Raw genomic sequence first — 25,508 nt, 5'->3', positions numbered from 1 at the left:
TACGCGACAAAACACTCGCATTCTTTAACAGGCAACTTTTACGAACGACAGTTTAAGAAGTCACGCCAAGCAAGAAGAATGTATGCGCAATTACTGTTTTGGCTTTATTAAAACTCAAGACAAAGCATTTCAAGTTATCAAACCCGCCACGTGTCGGTTCAAAAATGGACACGACAAGCTGTACAGAGAAGCCATCGACAAGTGCAATTTGTACTGCAGTCACCATTGTATGTGATGCCTAGGGGATTCCATTCACTATGTTTAAATCTCACCTTCAAGAGCGAAACTGCCCTCACCCCCCCCCCCCCTAAGCATGACATATCAGGTAGAAAAACCAAGCACAGTTAGTGGAATGCAACAAAATAGTGGTCACATCTCCCTAAGCTCTACACAAGTTTAATCAACTGAATACGCGTGCGTACACACACACACGCGCGTCTATACATGCTACGTTACAAACGTACATTAGGTGAAATGCAGCAACAAATTCGATTGATAAATGTGTATTTGGTCCTGCTGTGCTACATAGAACTAAATGAACGTGTAACAATATGCCTTCCACTTATTGACAAATGTGAAAATCATTTGAGAGAACGGTTAACAAATGACCGAGCGAGAGATGGAAGACCAGCGCAGGTGGCCGTGTTTGATTTCAGCAGAGTTAAAGGGAAAAAACACAACTACATTTAACTTGCAAGCTTTATGCGCTGCTGAGAATGAAATTCACGTGTTTAAATAAAAATGCGGGCAGCCTGATTGCGGCATAATTGCAACACAAATAGCAAAACAGACAAATTAAGCGACAATAAAAATACTACTTCATGCTTCAGGTCGGTACGAACCTCGCACTCACATTGGGTATTGCTACGGTACGAATATAACGTCTGGTCTACACAAGCTAATAAAACACGGGTGTTCCGGACTGTAACAAAATATAGCTTTATTCCTCACAAGGGTATTGCACTTTTCGCAAGTCTGAAGAAGCAATGAAAAGTCTCCTTTATGCCATCCTTAAGTCTTTTTAATAAGTGCCTTTGATGATCAACGGTCTGGTTCACATCAGTGCAACTATCAGACACCAGTCAACATTGGCCCTGGGTCTTCACGCAGTTGCACGTCATTTAAACGATGCTCCTCCGAGTCACTCCATGGTGAGAAATATGAAGCATCACTGCGCGCCCTTTATGATCTTCTGTATGTACACACATCAGCGGTCAACGTATGACGGATTCACTCCCGTTGCATCCCCCCCCTGCGCCTCCACCCTTTCCCTCTGCCGCTGCACAATAGTGCTCTCGTGTGATATCGCTTTGCAGGTGAAATGTCAGTCTTCCACAGCACGACCAAGACGTGCAAATCCCTTTGCTAGCCACGTGGGAACAGAGGGCGTGCGCCAAGCTGTATTGCCGTGTCATATGGTCTTAATAACGAGAAGTGGAGACACGTAACAACGTGCACGGGGGACCGTTGCCTAGCCGAAAGAAGCCTCCACTTACAACAGCCTCGAGTACACTCGCCGCCACATCCAGAACCGAAAAAACGGACTGTAATTGTTTTAATGATTTCCATCACCTGGATTATAGCGCGATCTCCATTGATCAACAGTGCTTCATTGCAAATTACGGAAAAGTGAATGCTTGACAGGACATCTCCACTGCTATTTTACCCTGTACACCAAATAATGAGCATGAATTAACAAACCCCACTGCACCTCTCCCCACCCTTGAGATTGTGGTAAGCATAGTCACACTTGCTAGGGATGGTACGTGTAGGAAGGGAGATATGTCACTGCGTACACAGGGTCCGACACAACAGAGGAAGCCAAATTAAGTGCACCACCGTGCCATTGAACAAGTGTCCGCTCGCAACGAGAATGTCAAGACAGCAAGGCCCACGTGGGAAATTTACCTGCAGCTTGAGAGATGGCCTTAAACAAAGGTGGGGGGGGGGGGGGTGTTCTGTGTTCAGAAAGCCATTTGTATCAATTCTCATCACAACAGCGCTGTCCATTAGCTCATCAACTGCTGTCTCAAGTACGCAGCAGTCTTCGTCTTACTAAAAGCATTGAACAATTATAGCAGCATATACTTGTGTCAAATATTTCACTGTGCCGAGGGAAAAAATAAAAGAACATACTGTTGTTATCATGTCCAGAGTTGAGTCAGTCTATAATGCAACCTAGACGAAAATGTTTCTCTCTTAATTTTAGAATTTTGTACAGATGATTTATCCACATTTAGTCATACAAAACATTTACAGAGATATTGTGTATTGCAATCGAAAAACTAACGTTCAAGTTACAATACATGACGTTAAATGCATATACTTAAAGAGTACAATTGTACCAATGTTGCATCTGAACTTCCATGTGAAAAATAAAGTACCTTCTCTATACATGTGTCGTAGACTGGACACTCGATCACTATTATAACATTGTGAATGAAACTACTATTTAAAACCAACGCTTTTTGTTAAAATGAAAATAAACCAAACATATAAGGCTGCTTGTGATGATAAGTGTGCATCTTCAAATAGGTTAATGCAATAAGTACTTACGACACACTACCTTGGATGACCACATAGAAATGATGACCTCCTTTTAATGTAGACAAATAAATTCTCAATTGCCAATGACAACCGATATAGTCATTAATAAACCATGACACGCTGCAGTATCGGCCAATTGTTTCTTGTGCTCCCCATCCGTATCAAAGTAACATTACTCCCTTTGATAATTTATCCTTCCCCAACGTAAGTTCTGTGCCACGCGTTCAACTAAACCAACGAAAATCAAAGTTATCATTGCTAATGCTCCAAATCTTCCACGGGCTTCAAAATATCACAACAATCTGTACAACTGTTTTTTTTTTATCTTGCACAGTTAGGGCAGGGTTTTAGATTTTTTTTTTAATATATGCAACACTAAGTTTTACTGCTGTACAAGTGATCACTTTCTAAATAAAAAAAGATATTTCAATTGTACACCTCAAAGTGCAAGAGGGGTGGACCCACTCCTCACACTTCACACCTGGCTCTCGGGACACGCTCGCACAAAAACAAGTCTCTGGCGTAAATAAAACCCGAATGGACCGTAAATTATGCCAAGCCTTCGGGACAAGCTGGGTGGGCACATTTTGCCAAGTGATCACAATACAAGAATCACAGCTTTATGAACCAGTACCCGGGATGCACATGAAAACGCCATCATCCATTATCAAAGACTGATATAATTGGGCAGAAGTTGGACAACGCTTCTTTGATTTTGGACGTGATGTGAAAAGCTCGAGTGACCTTCAATAAAAGTGTTCTAAACAATTACACTCAAAATGTTTGCAAACACCTGGGACTTTCTCAAATCTTGATCTGATGCTTGTGGCGCCAATGCCATGATGGGCATATGGAGGGGTTCAGAGGGATGATCCTACTGAGTGTGTATGTATAGTTTTATTGACCGGGTTCAAACTGCTGTCTAATTATAATTATTTAAAAACAGACTTCAGCTTTATGGACAATTTGCAATTCCTACTGGCATCCTCTGAAAATGTGAACGTCATAAAATGAGAAAGTTAACCTTCGAGGGACGTATCGCTTCTGCTAATCTGTGGAAACAATATATTTTTAGGTTATTTGTCCATGTGGCAGAGCCACATGAACACATTACATTTGATCAATTACCTGTAAGTTCTACGAGTTATAATATACTTGGTGAATCCACAGGGCTTTCTTTTTCTGCTGCTCAACACATCTCCCCTTTGCAAATATAGTGACAGTTCAAGTACCAAATCATTTTAAATGCCCCCACCGTGTGCGCTTGTGCAAGATGTGCTAGAAAGCTTGTTGACAAGGACACCAGCCCCGTGAACATATTCCTCATTTGTAAGTGACGAAGAAAGCAGGACCAACTAACACTAATGTGAATTCACCAACCCTACTCGGAACACACCTCTCTTTGTCGCACGTGTGCATGCCCGAGCGCAGTGGATGGGTGCGTGCGAGCGCTCGCCGCGCTTGTCCTCTGCTAGAGTCGCAGTTCCCCAAAGGCCTGGCGGCACGAGGAAGCTGCGGCGCTGGGCGGGAGGTCGTAGTTCAGTAGCCGCCCTCCGTTGGTCGTGATGCGCTCGTGTTCCCGACGGTACTCCTGATCGAAGACATCTGACGAGCAACAGGGCGATGACGGGAGTGAGCTCTTTGGCGAAGGGTATTTGTAAAGGGGCACAAAAGCAAGCATATGGCCTATACGATATTCCCTCGTTATTCGCGAGGGATACGTTCCGGATATGCTCGTGAATACCACATTTTGCGGACACAATGATATTGGCCTACAAATGTCATACACGCAATGTCTGCAGATGCTTCTAAAGCTTCGAGAAGTTATCTCTCTCCCTCGCTCTCTTTCATCTCTCGATATAGTCGTGTAGAGTTCGAGATGCAATTTGCGGTTAGCCAAAATCGTGGATAGCAAGTTCGTGAATAACGAGGGAACACTGTACCGACATGTTAATTTGTATACCTGGCTGATACTCGCATACAGGGACGAAACACCTGTGTCAAAGTTGAAAAAGTAAATTTGTATCCATGGGCATGGAGTAATGCTGCTAGCAGCCCTGAGGCAGTGATGGGAATGCTGCTTTCCTATGGTGGGGGCCCAGGCTGAGTAATTTTCTCTCCTCAATCCCACACATTTGCTCCACACATCACAACCTCCCAACATGCTGCCATGTTCCATCCAGTTTATTAGTAATCCTGCTGTAAAATTGCATTCATTATCCACATGCATCTAAACTGAAAGGCCAAAAGCTTCACGAGTGTAGTTCTCCGAGGCATTCAACAACAGACATCACATTCTGGCCCCAAACATCAGTCTCTAAACAGTACCGTTGACCCCTCTCCCCTTCCAAAGTTGTTTGTAAAGTCATCCTATAAAACAAACCACCTCAAGAAAGCTTAAAGTATATTGACAAATAAATAAACTCACATATATATAGAAAAAATTATATTAATAATTTATGACCGCAATAACAATGAAAGTGAAGAACTGGTATTTCAGAGTCGACTGGCTCTGTTTTCAGTACAGGGGTGTTGTCTGTATGCATGATTCCTGTCCAAAATAGCTGCCCAAACTAGTTACTTTTCTCTTCCCCAACTCAACGAAGCATGCATCACTGACTCTTAAGCCTCGGATGGAATGCATTTTTGTGTCAATAACCACAGAACGTGTGACAGGCCCACGGGGCGGCCTTGAAAGATGATATGACACACCGATATTTTTGTTTGTCTAAAAAAAAATCCTGACATTATTGGTGCTGCAAAATTATAAGTAAATATGCTGTGGATGTGAAAACATCCTCAAATATTGTAAAAAGCAAGGACAGGCCAGTTGGGTGATCAAACAAAGAGAATGTTACGTGACATATAACCGGCAGGCTTTACGACAGGCTGCAATGAAACATGAAAAAGGTGACAACATGGGATGACAGCCGAGGACATCTCCAACCGTTAGTGGCTCTTTTGCAAAAGCATCTCATTTGAAAAATGCAAATGTAACCTTTGTTCTCCCGGAGAATAATGCTGATGACATCTAATAATTTAAATTGTTCCGTGCAATTTAATTTATTAGTGGCCTGTGAACTACTGCATTTATGTTGTGCTGCGTGCGGTGTTTGAGCGCTCATTTCCAGACATGAAGTAACTGTTTACGCTTTTGGAGTACGGGTATTGAGCAGTGGCTGTAGTCCTTAGTTCATAATTTAATTATCTTAGAAGGTAATTGACATTCAGGACTTGTGCAATGATATCAGCACACAAGGTACCCTGTAATTACGATGAGATTATGAATGTTCAATGAATGGATGGTGGTCTGTCTTAATTCCCTGTAGGAATTATCAGGTGCCAAGGAGAATGAGTCAACTTTTCTAGAGACGTAATCGTATGCGAGAAATGCTGAATTAGTATTCTTGAAATGACGAGTAAGAAAGACTTGAGCACTTCTTTTCTGGGACATAAACGATTTTACTCTTTTAACTATATTGACTTGTCGTGTGATACTTGGTGGCGAGATGTTTACTTCCTCGCCTGGTATGCAGGAGGTCGTGGGTTCGATCCCGACCCTGATGCCAGTATATCTGGAGTGCACATGTTCTCCCCGTGGTTGTGTGAATTTTTCTCCAGGTCCTCCGGTTTTTCCCTCCAGAATTTGAATCAACATGCGTTTAAGAGTATTTGGCTGCAATAAATTTCCACATAAGCCAATTTGCTGAGCAATCATTTGTGGCCAGGTCGCTTCTGAAAAAGAGCTACATAGCTCAGTGGGCTTTACCTGGTGAAATAAAAATAGTAACAGTATAGAAGTTTCTCATTGTACTACAAAGTTTGGTATCTACAAAGAAAAAAAAATACTTTGTAGTTGGTATCAGAAAATGCAGGGCATCACCTCTACGGGATCTCAAAAGACATTTCAATTGGACAATTTGAAAAACATTTTTTTTCTCAGGAATATAGGGGCCCGATAGAGATAAACCTATCTCTAACCAAAGCCTTGGTATTCCAAACAATCATTGAGATAACTGGATGTGTGCTGTCAGTATTGCCCAAGAGAAAGTGATTGATTTTGTCAGTGGGTAATCTGAGGTTCCATTCTCCTGCATCTATTTCAAAGAGGGTCAGAGGATTGAGTGTTCAATTGAAGGAGATTGGAAAAGTCCAGGATTTTAGCCCGATTGATGAACCCCGAGTCAATATTATTAATGATAAAAAAAACCGTCAGCTATTACTATTTAGAATTCACGGCTTAAAATAAATATTCTCTGTCATTCAAGGGGCAAGGAATAGTCGACACAGCATGAAATGACAAAAGGTTAACTCGCCCTTTGATCAACTAACATTTAAGTTAGAAACTGATAACCATCTCAACCCTCTTTTATGCCATTTATCAGATGTTTTTATATTCCACAGCAAAGTAGAACTACATAGAAAAGCAAACCATACCCACGAGCACACACACGAATATACATGAGCACAATGCTGGAGGTTGGCATAACCACCGTTACTCACTTATGTCAACATTCTCAGCTCCCATGGACACCAGTGAGAAGAACAGCAGCTCTCGGTATAGGCTCCTGGATGAAGTAAAAGATCGCAAGTGTCACCGTCACAAAATAACAGGCAATAAATATAACAAAGCCATTCCGTACCTTGCAATCACTTTTACGGTTTGGCAAATGTAACAGTTACCCAATGTGAACTCCTGTATCCTGCACCACAAAGTATGAATGTACATTATACTAATAGGGGTTTCCCCCTTTTTTCTGGCAACAAAACTGACACCTTTTGCAAGGAATCATGCTTACATTAACCACAATACTTGCAGTCAAATGTAAACAAAAAACAATACTCTGATAATGTATGCATTGTCTTTGAAACTGATTGGTCCACACCAGAGACATGTACATGATTAGTACATGCGTGTCTCGCTTAACGAGTGAGATACGTTCCGCGAAAAATTGCTCGGCAAGCGAACACTCGTGAAACAATCATCGTTTTCCCATTAACTCCCACGTTAAAAGCTGAGAAATACGTTTCAGCCTCAAAATGTTCCATTCTTGAACAACTTTTTGAACATGAGAAATACAAATGACCGTATAATATTTTTTTATAAAGTAATAAAACATCAAATGTAACTTTTACCACACATGAAAAAACCACAGTGGAAGATCCCCAGTATAGCCTATGATATCACCTCCTTACAGCCACATATGTTAAATAAACACTCACGATCAATCACACAGCCCTCTCCCGCTCTCTCCATCCCCCCAAAGACAAAGATCCCCGGATAGCCTTGACAGACTGTTGGGTCAAGTACTGTTAGCGAGCACCGATGAAGGCCGGTACAGCACACGAGGGGTGGTGGGTGGCCAGCACCAACGCCCGGCCACCTTTGACTCACGAGTGGCGACGTTTACACACCGCACCAGGTCCTCAAATGAGTCTGTGAGTCGTCCTAGGTAGGGGAGGCCCAGGATCAGTTCAGTTCATCGTCACTGGTGTTGGCCGTGTGTGGGAATCGAACTCGGGTGGCCGGGTTCATAGTGCCGTGCGCTAACCGTTGCGCCACCGTTCCCCACGCCCACCCATCACAACAGTACCACCACGAGGACCCCCCACCCACCCCTCTCTGCACCCATCCCTATCGCGCGCTTACGCAACACAGGAGAGTGGTAAACAAACAGCTGGGGGCGGTGGTGGTTGCCCCCCCTGGCTGATAGATCAGTCTCCACTCATTACGGGAACATTTGTGCGAACTGGGCCAAGTTAAAATTGCTCGTTATAGCGAATTATCATAAAAATAACGCTTGCTAAGCGAGACACGCCCGTAATGGCTCTCGCCCTTCTGTGTAAACATTGCCGGATGATGGCTCCCACCCCTGTTTTGTCAGTCATAGAGGTAGTTTGGTCCATACTTTACCACGCTGTTTAGTGAGGATTGGTGAAGGAGGGGGGGGGGGGAGACCAGAACCGGTTTAAATATCACTCGCCACTTATATATTTATGTTGAAGGACAACTAACTACACGCAACAAAGCATGTTAGTTGGTGGCCGGGAATAAAGCTGACGCGCCAACAACCACTGCACCACTGCCCTGATGTATAGAACAAATATAACAATGAGGTGATAAAAATAACACTTAGGTTCCTTTTGCAAGCAGATTGTAGCTTGCTGCAAAAGCTGTTGAAAAAAACACATGCTGATTGCCGCATTCTTCTGTTGTTGCTGAAAGTGCCAAGTAAACATTCCAACGGAGCTTCGATACTAATTATAAAGATATTACTTATCGTTGCAAGCACTCACTGTAGCCAGCAAAGAGAATGTGGAGGAAGCAACTGAAAGTTTGTTTCGTTTGGCTGTGTGCCATAGAACACGCACACTATTAGCCATTGATCAGGTTCGTAGTTGGAATCTCTGACATTGCACTAACAATGTGTCACACTCATGCCAATCTGTGACTCCAGCCTTAATGTGCAAAGGTACAAGACAATAACACTTATACGGTGTCAATTCTATCTTGGACTTCTGAACCAACAAGCTTTGTGTGATCATATGTTTTGCAACTAAAACCCACCAACTGACCCAACAAACACTGTTGGATAAGACTATTTTGAACCTGGAAGACCATTTTGAACCTGGAAGAGCGATTATCTTAGGTGCGTAAGAGAATGCAGTGGAAACTGATGAAAGTGTGTTTGGCTTTGCGTCATCAACAAAGACAAAGACCCCCCATATAGCCTTAACAGACTTTTTGGGCAAAGTGCTGCTCACGAGCACCTATAAAGGCAGGACGGCATGGCCATCACCACGCCTGGCCGTCTTTGTCTCCCGAGTGATGTTTTTTATACACCACATCGGCTACTCATTTTGAGACCGGGTCGACTTCGGGGGATGCCCAGGACCGGTTGAGATACATCGTCACTGGTGTAAGCAGTGAGCGGGAATCCAACACGGGTCGTCGTATTCAGAGTGCAGCGGCGCTAACCGCTACACTACCGCTGGAATTGCGCCATCAACACACAGACACCCACGACTAGTCACTCATCAGGTTCACACAGACAGGTCGGCTGACAGCGTAATCTATCGCATCGGTAAACATCCACGCGTTCGCTGATCTGTGACTTGCCGCTGTATTGTGTAAAGCTGCAAGACGTTAAGAGTAAGCAATTCCTTCAAATTGTGAAATTTTCTATTTAGAACTCTTGTGCTAACAGGTGTGCACGATCATATTTTCGCAACCTCGCCCAAACACCTGTGAGTCAACATTGGCTGCGAGAGCAAACAAGCAACGCCGCCCACCCCCCCCCCCCCCCCCCGTCATTGGGAAACACTGGGGAAGCAAGGCAAGGCCACAAGGCCACTTGCATCGGCTGTCGCTGTGAATAGGAGTTGATTAACTTGGAGAGGGAGCTGGGTGCATTTTTGGACGAGTAGTATTGTCACAGAATCTCCATGCATATCACTGGGAAATGCTGATGGTAGTGAAGAGGATGAAGACCGTGCTAATTGTCACAATCTGTTGTACGATGGGTATCCGTTATTCACAGCAGCAGCATTACACAAGCAGGCTCTGAATGATTTTATCTACAGGGCACATTTGTATACGTTTACAATTTCAGAATGACTTTTGTTAATTTTCACAACGTTAAAAAGGCAGGTATCTTTTTAGTTATGGTGGGCAGTGTGTTTCATTACATTGATATTATTATCGCCCATTATACTCCAACTGTACCATTAGTCTAGTAATGAAGGGGAGGGGACTGATTTCCCATGTTTGTTCGGGAACAATCTAAGAGGATGACACCACAGAACCACTGCCTGCGTCTTTACAATACAACTCTCGCTTGTGCAGTCACAACATGACAGCGTGAAAACATGCGGTTATACGTTCATGAGCTTGTTTGCCACAACCTTACGTAGTAATTTTTCATTTAACGTGCTAAGCCGAGTTTCATGCTTGTTTCCAGCCAATAACGTTTTTTTTTATTTCGCATGAAACACAAATTCAGGTTGGCACACTGACTAAACCTGATGTGGATTGTGCAGCAGGTGAGCTTGCAGCAGCGCTGATGTGCGATAAGGTGTGAAACATACACAAAGTGCTCATTCAAAGTAGCACTGTCCATTGATTAAAAAAACGCCCAAATCCAGCTATGCCTATTTAAAGACCATAGAAGTTTTCAACTCCGATTAACACGGTTGGCTACGTACGGCGCGAAAGAAGTTCAACATACATACATACAACATAGTACGGATAAAGATCAAAATGTATTTTTGTGATCAATTATGCCTCCTAATGCCTGTCAAAAACCATTGTAGCATTGGAAAATGTTAAGAATGCTCTGGAACAGACACGGGGTAAAGGTTTAGCAATAAGTACATTTTTCTTTGCTGGACATAAGCAAGCTAGACTCAAATAATGTTTCGACTTAAAGCTTTCGTGACTGCAGGGATTCATCTTCTTGGTTCTTTCGGTAAAGTCACGTAGAAGGGAAGTAATAAAATAATAAAAATAAAACATAATAAAACAATTCTCACGACGTTTCGGCCACAACGCAAGCAGCCGTCCTCAGGTGAAAACCAGGTCCGTCTGTCGCCTCGACGGACCTGGTTTTCACCTGAGGACGGCTGCTTGCGTTGTGGCCGAAACGTCGTGAGAATTGTTTTATTATGTTTTATTTTTATTATTTTATTACTTCCCTTCTACGTGACTTTACCGAAAGAACCAAGAAGATCAAATAATGTTCACTACAATGCAAAAGTAACACTAAAGAGCCCTGTACATGCCCCAGCTTTACACTAAGCACCTGCAATGCTCTGTGTACCTTCTCATGCACAATATGTATGTATAACTTATTTGAATATATGCATGTATATTTAACTTCTTTTGCACCATACATAGCCAACCGTGCTGATCAGGGGTGTGGGGGGAGGAAAAAACACTCTAGACAAAAAGCAGTTCGAAATAAATTTAGTTTTTAAATTAGAATGTAAAGTGCATAGCTGCATTGGCTTTCTAATATCGGAAGGTAGAGCATTCCAGACTTAACTATTTCTTATTATACCAGGTAAGGCCCACTGAGCTATGTAGCTCTTTTTCAGAAGTGACCTGGCCACAAATGATAGCTCAACGAAGTGGCTAATCACGTGGAAATTTAAAGCAGCCAACTACTCTCAATGCATGTTTCTCAATGTGGATAGAAAAACCGGAGGACCCAGAGAAAAATCCACGTGAACACAGGGAGCGAGACTTGAAAACTGCAAACATACGGGCGTTAGGGTCAAGATCGAACCCACGGCCTCCTCTACACCAGGCGAGGGAGTTCAAACATTTTTCGATTTAAAGCTTTCGTGACTGCAGAGATTCATCTTCTTGGTTCTTCCGGTAAAGTCACGTAGAATGGAAATAATAAAATAATAAAAATAAAACAATAGAATAATTCTCACGACGTTTCAGCCACAACGCAAGCAGCCGTCCTCAGGTGAAGAGGACGGCTGCTTGCGTTGTGGCCGAAACGTCGTGAGAATTATTCTATTATGTTTAATTTTTTTATTTTATTACTTCCCTTCTACGTGACTTTACCGAAAGAACCAAGAAGATGAGTTCAAACATCTCGCCACCGGCCAATGGTAGCGCCTGCTTTCTGACCTGTGTCTGCGCAGGTTGCGGTTGCGGTGGCTCCAGGCGTCCAGCAGCTGGCAGATGGGGCTGTAAACGTCGTTGCCCTTGATGTGCTTCTCCATGCGCTCCAGGTCATTGCGGCTCAGGTTCAGCTTGCCGGGGTTTTGGCCCGCCTTGCCGGGCGAGGCATTGCCCGAGCCAGGGCCGGGGCTGGCAACGGGGGCCGCGGGGGGCTCGACGTCTGGGGCTGACGAACCTTCCGCAGACACTGCAGACGGAGAACGAGATAATGAAGAAAAAAAATTGCCAACTCATCTGAGCGAGTTTCTCGCTCAATCTCACGCCCTCCAGCCATCCATACTGCTAATTCCCTTCCCCCAATAAAAGTTGAAAATCAAGAACTTCATCTTCTCCGCTGCCTACTGCTGACTGTCTCCTCCATACGAAGAGTTTTTAAAATATTTCTAGGAGTACCCCTAGTGCACGCGACGTCTAGTTTGTACGGCGCCTTGAGTTGCATTTGCACTAAGACGCAATATGAAGAACTAAAAATTGCATCTCAATGAGAGTAAAAACACAGCATTGCTGATTTGCAAAGCAACCATCGCCAAACCATATTGAAAAATGTGTGCTTCCACATAATCTGCCAAAATTCTAGATCTGAGAATTACAATATCACTACGATATGATCAAGACAAATCTCAGAGTAAAGTGTGTGGGAAAATGTGTCCCCGTTTGTGTAAAAATGGCACTTAAAATAGGCTTTTGTTTTCGAGGTTCTGTGAAAATCTCTTGTGCAGCTGTTTTCGGACACACGAAGCCACACCACTGCGAGATTTCTGAATGGAATATGTTTATCTCATGACACGATGAAACAGGATCACATTGGCAATACAATCTGGAAAAGACTGAAAATTATTCCTTTAAAATCCCCTGCATACAATATAAACCAAATTTAATCTTACACTTCCATCAATAACATTACACATATAGAGGTGTAGAGTTTGATGAGCGCATGCTGCATAACATGTAAAACCTCTTGGGACATGTAAACATTTCCGGCTACTTTGGCATCCTGAAGAGCGTTTAATTGCTACACTCTTGCTATTTTTGTTCATTTTAAAGATAAATTTCACATAACAGACGTTTTTTTTTCAAGAATATAGCCACTACACATCCATGCTTCAGTTGTAACAAGATGAGAGCCTTACGTGAGCATATGATTAGGCCAAAACAATGTAATTAGATTTGAAGAGGCTCTGATATATATGCTACAATCTGCCTCATTTACTGCAGCCACGTCCATAATTTCACTGCTCTTGCTTCACCGCTGTAAAGCGAGAGAACGTGATTCCTGCATCAAACAGAGGTAATAGAGGTGGTGTGGGTAACAACATTCTGGGGTTCGTATTGTTCTTTGGCAGCTTACTATTTGTAAATGTAAAAAAATATATCCTCTTATTGAAGAAACACATTTGATTAGAAATAAATGAATTTTATTTGGAAGCAGATGAGTGTACGTGGAGAACCAAGTACAGTATCTTTTGGCAAGGGTGACCTGACATGAAATACATCATCATCATTAGCCATGACCAATCCAGTCCGAGATGAAGGTCTGCCCAAGCGAACGCCAACTCGCACGAACCTGCTACCGCCACTCGAGCTCAACTAAAACTATTTTTTATTTTACTAGGTAAAGCCCACTGAGCTATATAGCTCTTTTTCAGAAGCGACTTGGCCACAAATATTAGCTCAACGAAGTGGCTTATCGCGTGGAAATTTAACGCACATTTCTAAATGTGGAGGGAAATACCAGAGGACCTGGATGAGAATCCAAGTGACCACGGGGAAAGAGAGACATGCAGACTCCAAATATACAGGCGTCAGGGTAGGGATCGAACCCACGGCCTCCTGCATACCAGGCGAGGTATTTAACATCTCGCCACCGTGGAACTGATTTCATCGCTCGACCTCTTCAGTGGACTCCTCGTTAAACGGATGCGGTCCATCCCCTGGCTCGCACTCCATCATTAGTCTATCCCGTGGTCCATCATCCCTGGAATGATGGCCCACGGGATAGAATACATGAAGACAGAAAATTGACGGCATTGAAACTCAATTTGCTCAAGTGCCTGCGCTGACAGCTTTGGCAGCGGGAACAAACGCATTTCTCACCGAGGGTGTCCCACAGGACATAGAGCGGTTGCTCCAGGTCCTTGTGCAGCTTGCGGTTGTCCCAGAGCGTGTGCACCAGCACGCGCTTTCCCTCCCGCGGACCCCCGCTCTGCGGAGTCTGTGTGACAAAAACAATACAACCCCATGTAGACTTCACACACTGTTGGGGCAAGCGCTGTTAGCGAGTAGCACCTATGAAGGCCGGTACGGTAAACAAGGGGGTGGGTGGCCAGCGCCATGCCCAACCGCCTTTGTCTTCCTAGAGGGGGTGTTTTTACACACTGTACCAGGGTACTCACTTCAGCCTGAGTTGACCTAGGGGAGGCCCAGGACCGGTTTAGATAATCACCACCGGTGTTGGTGGCCGTGAGCAGGAATCAAACTCGTGTCAATGGGTTCACGGCACAGCGCGCTAACCGCTACACTTCTGCTCCACACACACACACACCAGGGTCACTACGGGCCACTGTTAGGAAAGACATTCTCTGGCTTAGTCAAACTGTTGAGGTTTTAAAAAAAAGTGCCTTTAAAAGGCGTGCAATTTCGCAAACTTGTGTTTGCGGATACTATAGTTTGCAGCCTTTCTCAATCGGGCTTTCAGTTTGCTCCTTTGAACTCTGCTATATTTACGATGGCATCATTGTTTGAGCATCAGGGTGTGGTTCTTGTTTGCATGCAATTCGTTGTTAATATTAGCACATGTAAGCCAATGTCTGTACCTTAAAAACTATTTTTTCTCATGAAACCCATTTATTTATATTGTCTATTACACTGGTCAACACACTTTTTCTGGCATAAGGTATTCCAACGGTTTTAAGGTAATTTTGTGGTGCTCATTCCAAATCTGGCATCAGTTTTTGTCTATCACATCAAGTTTTTGAGATATCAAATATTGCATTTTCAAAAAAAAATTCAGAAGAAAAATATTAAATAAATGTGGATATCTACATAAAACTCTATTATACACACACTATCCTAAAAATACAGCACCATATTTTAACACTAAAGCAGTCACTGACTCACAACAACTTGCAATCATAAGTGACAGAGTTAATTTCGGGTAAAATCAATGAAAATGGGGTATGCCGATAGCATGTGATAGAGCAAATCTGAGATCAGATTTGGAATCAGCACCCTGAAATTAGTCTAAAACAGCTGCAAAAGTCCAGGCCAGAAAAAAAAAAAATGTTGTTGTTGATGACCAGTGTTACCTGAGGACTGCTTTGGACAGGTTTGTTCACATCTGGATTCTTTCATAACATGGTACATTAATTCATCTTTATTTATACAGAGCACACCTGCATTTTTCATTTTTATCTAACATTTAATCCCATTTCACATTTATTAGATTATATTCTTTATTTAATTTCAGACGATAGATTTTACAATGCATCCGTTGTTTTGTTGCAGTACTTATATTGGCTGCATTTTAAATGGTCTTGCAATGCTAATTTGTTTAACTCATTACATATTCCACTAAACGATCAAGTTGTTTTCTCCCCAGTCAACCTCAATCAATAAATCCAGCATTGCAATGGGCATTCGCTTGCTAGCTCCCTCCGTAGATAACTACCTCGCTCCCGAGCTCACTATATCACTCCCTATCTCGCTCACTTGCTCTCTCCCTAGCTAACTAGCTCGCTCCCTAGTTAACTAGCTCGATCACCAGCTAATAAGCTCGCTCGCTTATAAACTGGCCGACTTGACACACCTGTGCGCCGGAGTGGCCGAGCCGTGACAGCAGCAGTAGCGCGGGCAGGTGGCTGGGCAGCTTCAGGCGCTGGAAGTACCACAGCAGGTTCCAGAAGAGGATGGGATGCTGCTGCAATAACGCGACGGAGCACACCGTGCGATCGCCCTCATCCTCCATCAGCCGTTCCAGCTCCTTGCGCAGAACCATCGGGGAGAGGTATGGCACCGACAGGGGCCCTGTCGCGTCCGCTGCTGCAGTCGCTGCCGTGAGGCCCTCTTCACTCGAGCTGTCGGCCTGTGCGCCGGCACGAGAACAATGTTTCCAGCACGACTGGTGTCAATAAAGTACAGTGACATTTTACAGACTTTTTGTCAATCCACTCCTGCACGACGGCCTCTCCATGCGACGCCAGTCAAGGGGGTTGATTAATAAATGTATTCTCAGGTTGGAACTGAATTCAGTTTCTGGAGAATCTCCCAGAAGGTGTCACGAAACATCGGACATTGCCAAACAACAGGTGGTACAACATTAGATTTATGCAGTGTAACCGCAACAACCTTCACAGAAATACCACAGGAATTGTTTGACTTGTACATCATCCAGACTGGAGGTGGCTAGGACCGGTTCAAATATTACTCCCCACTAAAGTTGGCCGCGTTTGGGAATCGAACTCAGGTGGTCAGGTCCAGAGCTTCTGCATCACTGCTCCACGCCAATACAATTCCTACAAATAAAGAAGTGTCGTTTTAAAGGAAGCCCTGGGGGTCAAAGATATACATCATTACTGCAACACAACAACACCGCAACACAGCACCACCGTAGATGTGAACATCACTAATGACCAGTGCCATAACAACTGGCCATTCAATTAAATGCACTGTTTAGCAACAGGGGCTGCTTGGATCACAGGGCCTGTAATCGGTTGTGATGTCTACGGTAACCATCTACAACCAAAGTCCGTCCCAGTTATACAAATATACATTTTAAAGAAAAAAATTAGCCAAGTGATGATGCTAAAGCCAAATGGTGTGAAATAGTTGCATGCTCATCCGAAAGACTTCTCTACCGGTGGAATATGGATATTGTCCGACTGTGGCGGGAAATTCCAAATGGTAGTGATGTGCGGCACTGAAATCTCTTTAAAACTTTAAGCCAGCTTGATCTATGCAGAAGTTTAACTATAAAAGTACATGAGAAAGAAACCCTTGTGCTCAAAATATCCATAAGGGCAACATTAGTACGTAATTGTTTTTGTACCGCATAATTAAATCATGTTCAGCCAAATCCACCATCAGTGAAGCTCATACATTTGTAAGAAAAAATAACCTGCCTTATTTCCAGACCACACAGGTTTTGCAAAAAAATAGCTTTGAGTAACGTAATAATCAACTCTAATCAACACACATGATGATGTGCGATAAGCATGCATTGATCAAATATAACTCTGCAGTAGAAGACATGTATTTAAATGTACCGACATTAGCAAGTTTAAATAACAGGTTCAACCTTTCTCGAGGTGTCCTTGGCTAAGAGGCGCAACCACGTGACTTCGCGAACAACTTCAAACCGGCTCCCCATCAAATCAAGATCGCAGTACAAAAATCTCTATCCCTTGCAACGAAGCTCTCTTTCAAGGTCTCCCGTCATCGCCCTCCACCCTGCTCCACCCAGCAACGACACCAAACCGCCGCATCCTAGGGAGCACGTCGAATAATCTTCTCATTGTACCCAGAGCCAGTACCATCTTGGGCTGAGCTACGGCACTTCTCCGTAGCTGCACCAGCCATCTGGAACTCTCTCCCTTCGCACATTCGATGCATCCAAGCTTTATCCTCCATCAAGAAGCAGCTCAGAGCTTGCCTATTCAGGCTCTCACCTGTTCATCCTCGCCTGTCCAGGCTCTCACTAATTCAGGCTCTCACCTCTTCCGGCTGGCTTACGAGAAACGCGCCTCAGAGTTCTCCATCTAAAAGTGCGTTCGATTTGTCAAATATGTGTGTGTTGTAAATTGTGTGTATTATTATTCATACTAATGTTGACACGTGAACTGTGACTTACTACACACCGCTGTATGTATTTTTAACTTCTTTTGAACCGTACGTAGCCAACCGTGCTAATCAGAGGTGCGGGGGAAGGACAACAAACTAAACACAAAAAGCAGTTTCAAAGAAATAAGTTTTCAATATATATTATTTAAAAGTGCATAGCTCCAGTGGCTTCCTAATATCGTGAGGAAAAGCGTTCCAGACGGCCGCAGAAGTGCATCTGAAAGCGCGCTAGTCCCAAAGCCGCTGCTGCTGCTGCGAGGGTGACCGGAGTTCGCGTGATGGTTTATGCTCCTTGACGAGATCCGCAAGGTACTACGGTTGATTTGTGGCAAGCACTTTGTGTGTGATGAGTGCGACCTTAGAATGTATTTGTCCGCCGAAACAGGTCACAGAGTTGCTTCTGTATAAAGCTATAAATCATTACAAAACACAGATGTATAATAATTGTTTATATATTATGAGGACGATGGAACAGAGCCAAGTAGGATATTAGGGCAATAAAGGGTTGCCATGGGGAAAATAAGGAAATGATAACCACGTAGATTGGTGGCTCAAAAGAACGATTCGTTGCACTTATGATCTGTGGTTATTGTGCACGCTTGCATGCAATGTGACATCCTAACTAATGAGCACTTTAAATTACAGGTAATATGCAGTCGTGCGGACAATTTCTTGCTTGTTTGAGTAACGAATGGCCCCCCTCTGGAAGGTGATGTAGAAATGTCAATGTGTATTATTTTTTTGTGTAAAGATCTCTAATTATATATTCATTCACATTAGACCCCGAGTGGGGGTTAGTGGTTGAGGCCCTGCACATCCAAACCAGTCCTGGGCACCTCCCCCCACCTTCACCAACCCACACAGACCGGCGTGGTGAAGTATGGTCAAACAACACCATAACTGACACGTGAGGAGGCCTTCCTCCAAGGACTGTACATTAATATTGTTGTTTACTACATAGTGAACGGTGCTTTATACATAGGCTATTTTCTTAATTATTCATATGAAAAATTATAGTATTTTTAAGCGCCCTATATTTGCAATGATGGCAATTTGATGTTAATAAGACTAATAATATTTCAAAGACTTTCCACAGAAGCATTTCTAAAATATTTTATATAATTGCCTGTTTACCTTTTAAGTTAACATTTACCGTATACGTTGACGTTACGTTAACATTTATTGCACAAAATTGTATTCAACATTTTTTCTATTGAAGTCATTGTTCATTGTAAACCTGGCATAAAATGACATTTTCACTGTTTATTGCTTTTTTTCAACTCATGTTATTGTACACATGTATGTGTGTATGTTGACCTTTCGCACCGTATGTCGCCAACCGTGCTAATCGCCCCCCCCCCCCCCCCCCCCCCGTAAGTAGCCAATCAATGTATCTATCCTCTCCGGTAATGTCGTAACACAGAGTGAACAGAAGAGTGAAGTTCACCCGATCAAGAGGAGCACAAATGCGAGAGAGAGATTTCTGCGTGCGAGTGTTCCGGCCCCACCATTCGTCTGTGGAAGATATTGGGCAGGCTGCCTGTGGGGACGGCGTGGATGTGCGCGAGGCCAGGTGCGGCGCTCTCCGTCTCCGGCTTGCCCTCGGTGAGCGGAGTGTTGGTGCTGGCGCTGCGGGTGAGCGTGGGGGTGACGGGTGGCATGAGCTCGTTGCTGCGAGGCGGTCCTGCACTGCCCGCTTGTTCCAGCTCCCACTCGCTACTGCTTCTGCAAGGTGGAAAACAGCCAAAACGAGGCACGCAGACGCAGCTGTGGCAATGGTTGTTTCCTATCTGTCTTTCAACCCATGAGATAAAACCTCACAATGTACTATTGCAATGTAATGTACGTGTGAATTTGTACGTAGCGCATAGAAGAAGAAAAAAAACATTAAAATGTCCAAAAGCAAAAATTACCATTTGATATTATAAATGAGAAAGGCAGTGGGGAAAATAAATCATGCGCTAAATGTCTTCTATAATCTGCAATAAATATGTTTAAGAAAATCTGAAGGTCACGACATTTAAGATGAAAGGCTGTTAACACAATGAATGGAAGATGGAACAAAATAAACGAACGTGATAAATTATTTTAAAAAGCCTCAACTCATAAAGGAAAGCAGACCAGACTAAAATTAGTTTAGAGCAGAAAAAATGCAGTAAATGATGTGCAGCCTACAAATGAATGGAAGAATGCATTTAATTTGTGTATTCAGGGCAGACATGACAGCTGATACTGCACTTAATACAAATTCTAAATGATTGAATTTTATTAAAAGTTTGTGCGTTCAAGTGAGGCAAATCAATCGTAATTGGTTGTACCGGGAATTCAACAACTGCTCATGCACTACTGATTACGGATCTGGGCTAAGAGCGTGTTGTTCGAGATCAGAGGTTGGCAACCCGCAGCTGCTGCGGAGCCCCATGCGGCTCTCTAGGGGCCCGCTTCATCACGTTATTTATTAAGGACCACCGGCTCTAGTATTCACATGCAATCGTTTGTTTTTTATACCGATTTCGAAACAAACGGCTCTTGTTACTTTGGTGGCCGGCCGACCCCTGCTCTGAAAGGACTGCCAAGTGAGTGCAAGGTCATCAGTCAGCAATGCACAGTGAGAAAACAACAGTGGCATCAGATCACCAGTGTTGTAAAGGCGACGTTCTAAATAAACCAAATATGTATGTTTATCTTATAGAATGGAAGGGAAAAAAAAGAGAACGGCAGAGACTAACTATTTCTATTTTACCAAGACAGTCCCACTGAGCTATATAGCTCTTTTTCAGAAATGACCTGGCCATAAATGACAGCTCAACGAAGTGGCTTATCATATGGAAATGTATACATTTATTTATGCATGTTTCTCAATGTGGAGGGGATAAAAATTGAGGACCCTGACAAAAAATCGACACGACCACGGGGAGAGAAACATGCAATCTCCAAATATACAAACAGACGTGAGGGTTGGGATCAAACCCACGACCTCCCGTATACGAGGCGAGGTAGTTAACATCTCGCCACACGTACTTCCCGCAGCTCCTGCGGTCGCTGATCTCTATGCTGAGACACGGCACGAAGGTGGCGTTGCAGAAGGGACAGGCCGTGTTCAGGTTGGAGTCGTCGGCTGTCCATCCGGCCATGATCTGCTCGTCGTACACCAAACCCTCGCACGTGTGGCACTGCGAGCAGCTGGAAATGCGCACCTGGCGCCCAGACATCAGCAGTCGCGAAGATCATCACATAGACGGAGAGAGAGGGAGAAGGAAGAGATTGGGTTTACCTCGAAGGATTTCGTAGGTGTGCGGTGTAGCTACTCCTAACGCGTTTTCAGGTTGTCATCGTGTGTTATGCATCTATGTTGTATGTATGTACATTGAACTTATTTTGCATCGTACGTGACCAACCGTGCTAATCGGAGGTGCGGGGGAAGGACAAACTACGCACACAAAAAGCAACGCTAAATAAATTAGTTTTCAATCTCGAGAATAGCTATAGTGGCTTCCTAATATCAAAAGGAAGAGCATTTCAGACGGCTGTAGAAGCGCATGATGCCGTCACCAGCATGGTGCCCAACAGCCGGAGGAGGATTAAGAAGAAAAAGAAGAATCTCTCAAGTAGTTTGTGGTTTCAAAATCACATTCGCTGAGAGGGTTGTACAGTCTTAGACCAAATTTTTTCTCTGCTGCTGCTGCTAACTGCCGGCCAAGTCGCCCCTTAAAAAAGAGTTTCCTAGCTCAATGGGCTTTACTCAGGAAATACTCTTCAGTGTCTGAAATTACACGGATCTCACGTGATCTCGTCAGATCGCAGAAAATCAGCAATGTTGAGCCTGAAAAGTCATTGGATGGGGGATTCATCATGCATAAACAGGTGGTAGAGGCTGTGGTTCTTCTTTGTGGGCAGCATAGAAGAGTAAAGCAAAATCCATCGTTGCACTGTACTTCTATGTTCTCTTGTTCATGCCTCCCGCCTTCACCAACCTGCACTGATCGGCGTGATGAAACGTGGTCAAATAACTGTCATGGCTTGCATAGTGTGGAATTGAATTGAGAAAGGGTGTTACATGTGGCAGAGCAGTCTGCTCACAATCAGAGGATTATAACGGTGGCCCATCATCTCAATGGGAATCTTAAAGTCAGAAGCAATTTTTGAAGCCAACTAAATTTGTTCAATGGGGTAAATGGGCTTGGGCAGACAAGAATGGATGGTGGATGGTCAAAAATAATGACAGACTATCAGCCAGAGAATGGAACGAATCCAAGAGGATCAATAGCGAGAAGATGGAAGTAATAACATCATCTCGTGTGCAGTTGCTTGGTGAATTATTACTTTTCAGGATTGGAAAATATGGCTGCAGGTTGAGCAGGCCTTCATCGAGCAGTGGATTGGCCAGAGCTGAAAATGATGGAGCAAAATGGCCGCACCAAAGGAAAAGGAAATGTTCGCCGCTCGCTCAGAGTTTGGTCAACAAAAGATAAGCACCATCCTACGCATGCGTGAGCGGGAAGACTGGATGATGCTGTAGGACTTACCTCAACGTCGGGCCTCTGGCTGATGCTGCAGCTGCTGGCATAGTGAGGGGACCCAGGCTCTGCCCTGTCCACAGTCAGAACCGGTATATTTCTGGTCGATGGAAAACTCCCTACAAGAACCGGCAAATACAGCACAGTGCGCATCAACGTGAGAAGTCATTTAATTTAAAAAGGCAGCCCTGGAATTACCTGCTTCAGCCACTGCTGCCGGAAGGGACTCTGCTAAAGGGAACTCCACAGAGGGTATTTTAGCCGACTCTTCCACATCACGGATGATGAGAGAGTACCTGCACTTCACCCCACCACATGTGACCTGCCGATCAACTGTGCTGGTACACATTTATACCGCTGGGTGAGCAGAGTGGTGGTGGTGGTGGTGGTGGTGGGGGGGTGTTAAGAAACGTTCATCATTGTTTCAACTGCCGCAACAGGAGATCAAACCAGAGACCTCTAGATTGCAAAACCAAAGTGTTAACGATTACACCGCGAAAACTTCCCTCGTGTTCTCATTATCATAACACACATCGATGTGCGATGAATACCAATATGTAGATGGTACCGATAAGAAACACACAATGAATATGAGAATAGCTGTTGCTTGGAACCAGCGGATGGATGGCATCCCGAGCGGCAGGTCTTTGCATTGCGTGTGCATGGCATGTGCATGGCGTGTGCATTGCGTGTGCATGGCGCGTGCGGGTGGGTATGGGATCACGAGTTGCCGTGTGCCAAGTGTCAGCTACCTGGTTGCTTAGTGCTGGGTGCTGCTAGCTATATATAGGTCATGTGGGTCATGAGCTTCATTGTTTAAACAAAGTGCTGATTGCTCATACAGTCTGTCACTAAGACCAAACCACAGGGGTCTACAAACGTGGCTGTCCATCATTTAAATGAGGGTGGCCATTTGCAGGTGTGTGTATAAGCACAAACCAAACAATTGCCTCACCTTCCTCATTAACACTAAGTCTTAAAAGAAAAAACATATACGACAGGCAGGTGTTTCAACAAAAACCCTTATTCTTCTTCTTCTGAGCAAATGAATGCCCTCCTTTCTACCTAAAGGCAAATTAAGGCAAAGGTAGAGGGTGTTTTTGTTGTTCAGTTATGCTGTTTTTCTACACCACTTAAACACGCTGCAATTAACGAAATGTTCCATATTTTGAAAATGAGAACAAAATTTAGGGTGGTCAACAACGCTAAGTATAACACCTCTACCCAGCACATTAGTTTGATCTTAAACGCGGAGCTACAATTTCTGGAAAATCGACAATGCTTGTTAGTTAACCATTTCCCATTCCAATGCAGTACATCTACGTCATAAGTTTTTCGAACGTCATCAGAACGAAACCGGAAGTAAAATGCAATTCGTGAGGGCGTGTGGCACAGTTTGGCGCCAGCTATCAGAGTGCGGCCGTGTCACTACACTTCTCAGCGGTGAGTACAATGTCTTTAAAAACAGCGGTGCTACGCCTCTCTAAATAACATTAACGCTAACTCTGCTTGTGCATTCCGAGATTCAACGGTGAACGGGACACCCACCCTGCAACTTGCAGATGTCTCGGAACCAGGAAAGGGTTCGTCACGTGCAGCTGTTTCAAGCCATGAAGGCATCACTCAAACCAGTTCATTTTACTTTCAGCTACCGCAGACTTCAGCGCAGCAGCACCCCCTGCAGGCGGATGGGCGTGCGCGCGCGAAGAGCTTTGCGCTTTTGGTGGTGCCCGCACAAATCTCACCGATGCTGGAGGGAGCCCTGCCTCCGTCCGTGCTGGCCATGCTGGCAAGGCTGCTGCAGCTCTGGCCCAGTCCATTGGAGACGATCTGCGGAATGTTGGACCTGGATGCCTGGTCGCGCACCTCCTCCTCGTCCTCTGCCGCATCCGAGTCCGTCACGGAGCGCCGCTCTGCGCTGTCTGCTTCCTGCACACAAGTGGTGGAACACAGTCATACGTGTTCACAGTGTAAGTGGTGAAACAGAGTCATACGTGTTCACAGTGTCTGCCTCCTGCACACAAGTGGTGAAACACAGTCATACGTGTTCACAGTGTAAGTGGTGAAACACAGTCATACGTGTTCACAGTGTCTGCCTCCTGCACACAAGTGGTGAAACACAGTCATACGTGTTCACAGTGTAAGTGGTGAAACACAGTCATACATGTCCACAGTGTCTGCCTCCTGCACACAGTGTCCAGGGGCAGGTTGCATGGCGTGCACTTGGACTGGACCCATAGGGTTCACTGTTATTGGCCGAGTGATGACTGTAACACTGTTATATTTCTTTCAAAAATGGATGCGCATTTTCGTTGAGCAAAGATGAGAACATGATCTCAGAACACTTGATTTAAAATGTGCAGGAAAATTGTAACATTTGAATAACATCAAGCGAGTGAAAAAGAATCAGTAATTTACGCATCTTTCAGTCACATTTTAGGGCTGTCATTCGATGATTCAAGTTGTTAATGATTTGTCTAAGTTGTGTGTCTCCTAGTGGCTGCACTAGGACCTTCATCCAGCAGTGGCCTGACAGAACTGTAAGCCGACGGTGGCCAATACGTCAAGCAATGTCATCCATTCTGGTGGATCTCAACCAGCTCTGTGATCCACCATAAAGCGATGACCAACAATGACCACGACAGAGTTATACACACAAAGTACAACCTAAAAGCATATATGTAACTCACATTAGACCAGAGGACGCCAACATACTCTGATAATATATGCATTGTCTTTGAAACCAAAAGGCCTCCTCTGGTCTAACGCCGTTTTGAGACTTGGCTCAAAAGAAAGCTGTCTCTGGTGTGGACCAATCAGTTTCAAAGACAATGCATATATTACCAGAGTATGTTTTTTGTTTGCATTCTGACCACAAGTATTGTGGTTAATGCAGATATGATTCCTTGTAA

At 44.1% G+C, this 25,508-nt stretch overlaps 1 protein-coding gene across 3 annotated transcripts in view; it reads right to left on the bottom strand.

The window, feature by feature from the left end:
* Window positions 1-76: 76 nt before the first annotated feature.
* LOC133346457 (C-myc promoter-binding protein-like) overlaps window positions 77-25,508 on the bottom strand; it is a 120,064-nt gene continuing 94,632 nt past the window's right edge. For all 3 annotated transcript variants that reach the window (XM_061558030.1, XM_061558031.1, XM_061558032.1), the window contains 9 exons: window positions 24,342-24,521; window positions 22,606-22,715; window positions 21,101-21,276; window positions 19,588-19,804; window positions 16,050-16,325; window positions 14,339-14,456; window positions 12,191-12,431; window positions 7,051-7,115; window positions 77-4,152 (listed from right to left, as the gene is read on the bottom strand). In XM_061558030.1, coding sequence (XP_061414014.1) covers window positions 4,019-4,152; window positions 7,051-7,115; window positions 12,191-12,431; window positions 14,339-14,456; window positions 16,050-16,325; window positions 19,588-19,804; window positions 21,101-21,276; window positions 22,606-22,715; window positions 24,342-24,521 — 1,517 coding nt within the window. In that variant the 3' untranslated portion in view covers window positions 77-4,018. The remainder of the gene's footprint in view (window positions 4,153-7,050; window positions 7,116-12,190; window positions 12,432-14,338; window positions 14,457-16,049; window positions 16,326-19,587; window positions 19,805-21,100; window positions 21,277-22,605; window positions 22,716-24,341; window positions 24,522-25,508) is intronic.

Source organism: Lethenteron reissneri, chromosome 24 (genome assembly GCF_015708825.2).
Source record: "Lethenteron reissneri isolate LAM-NWPU_2019-01 chromosome 24, ASM1570882v1, whole genome shotgun sequence".
Lineage (NCBI taxonomy): Eukaryota > Metazoa > Chordata > Hyperoartia > Petromyzontiformes > Petromyzontidae > Lethenteron > Lethenteron reissneri.
This window is presented reverse-complemented; position numbering and strand designations above follow the sequence as displayed.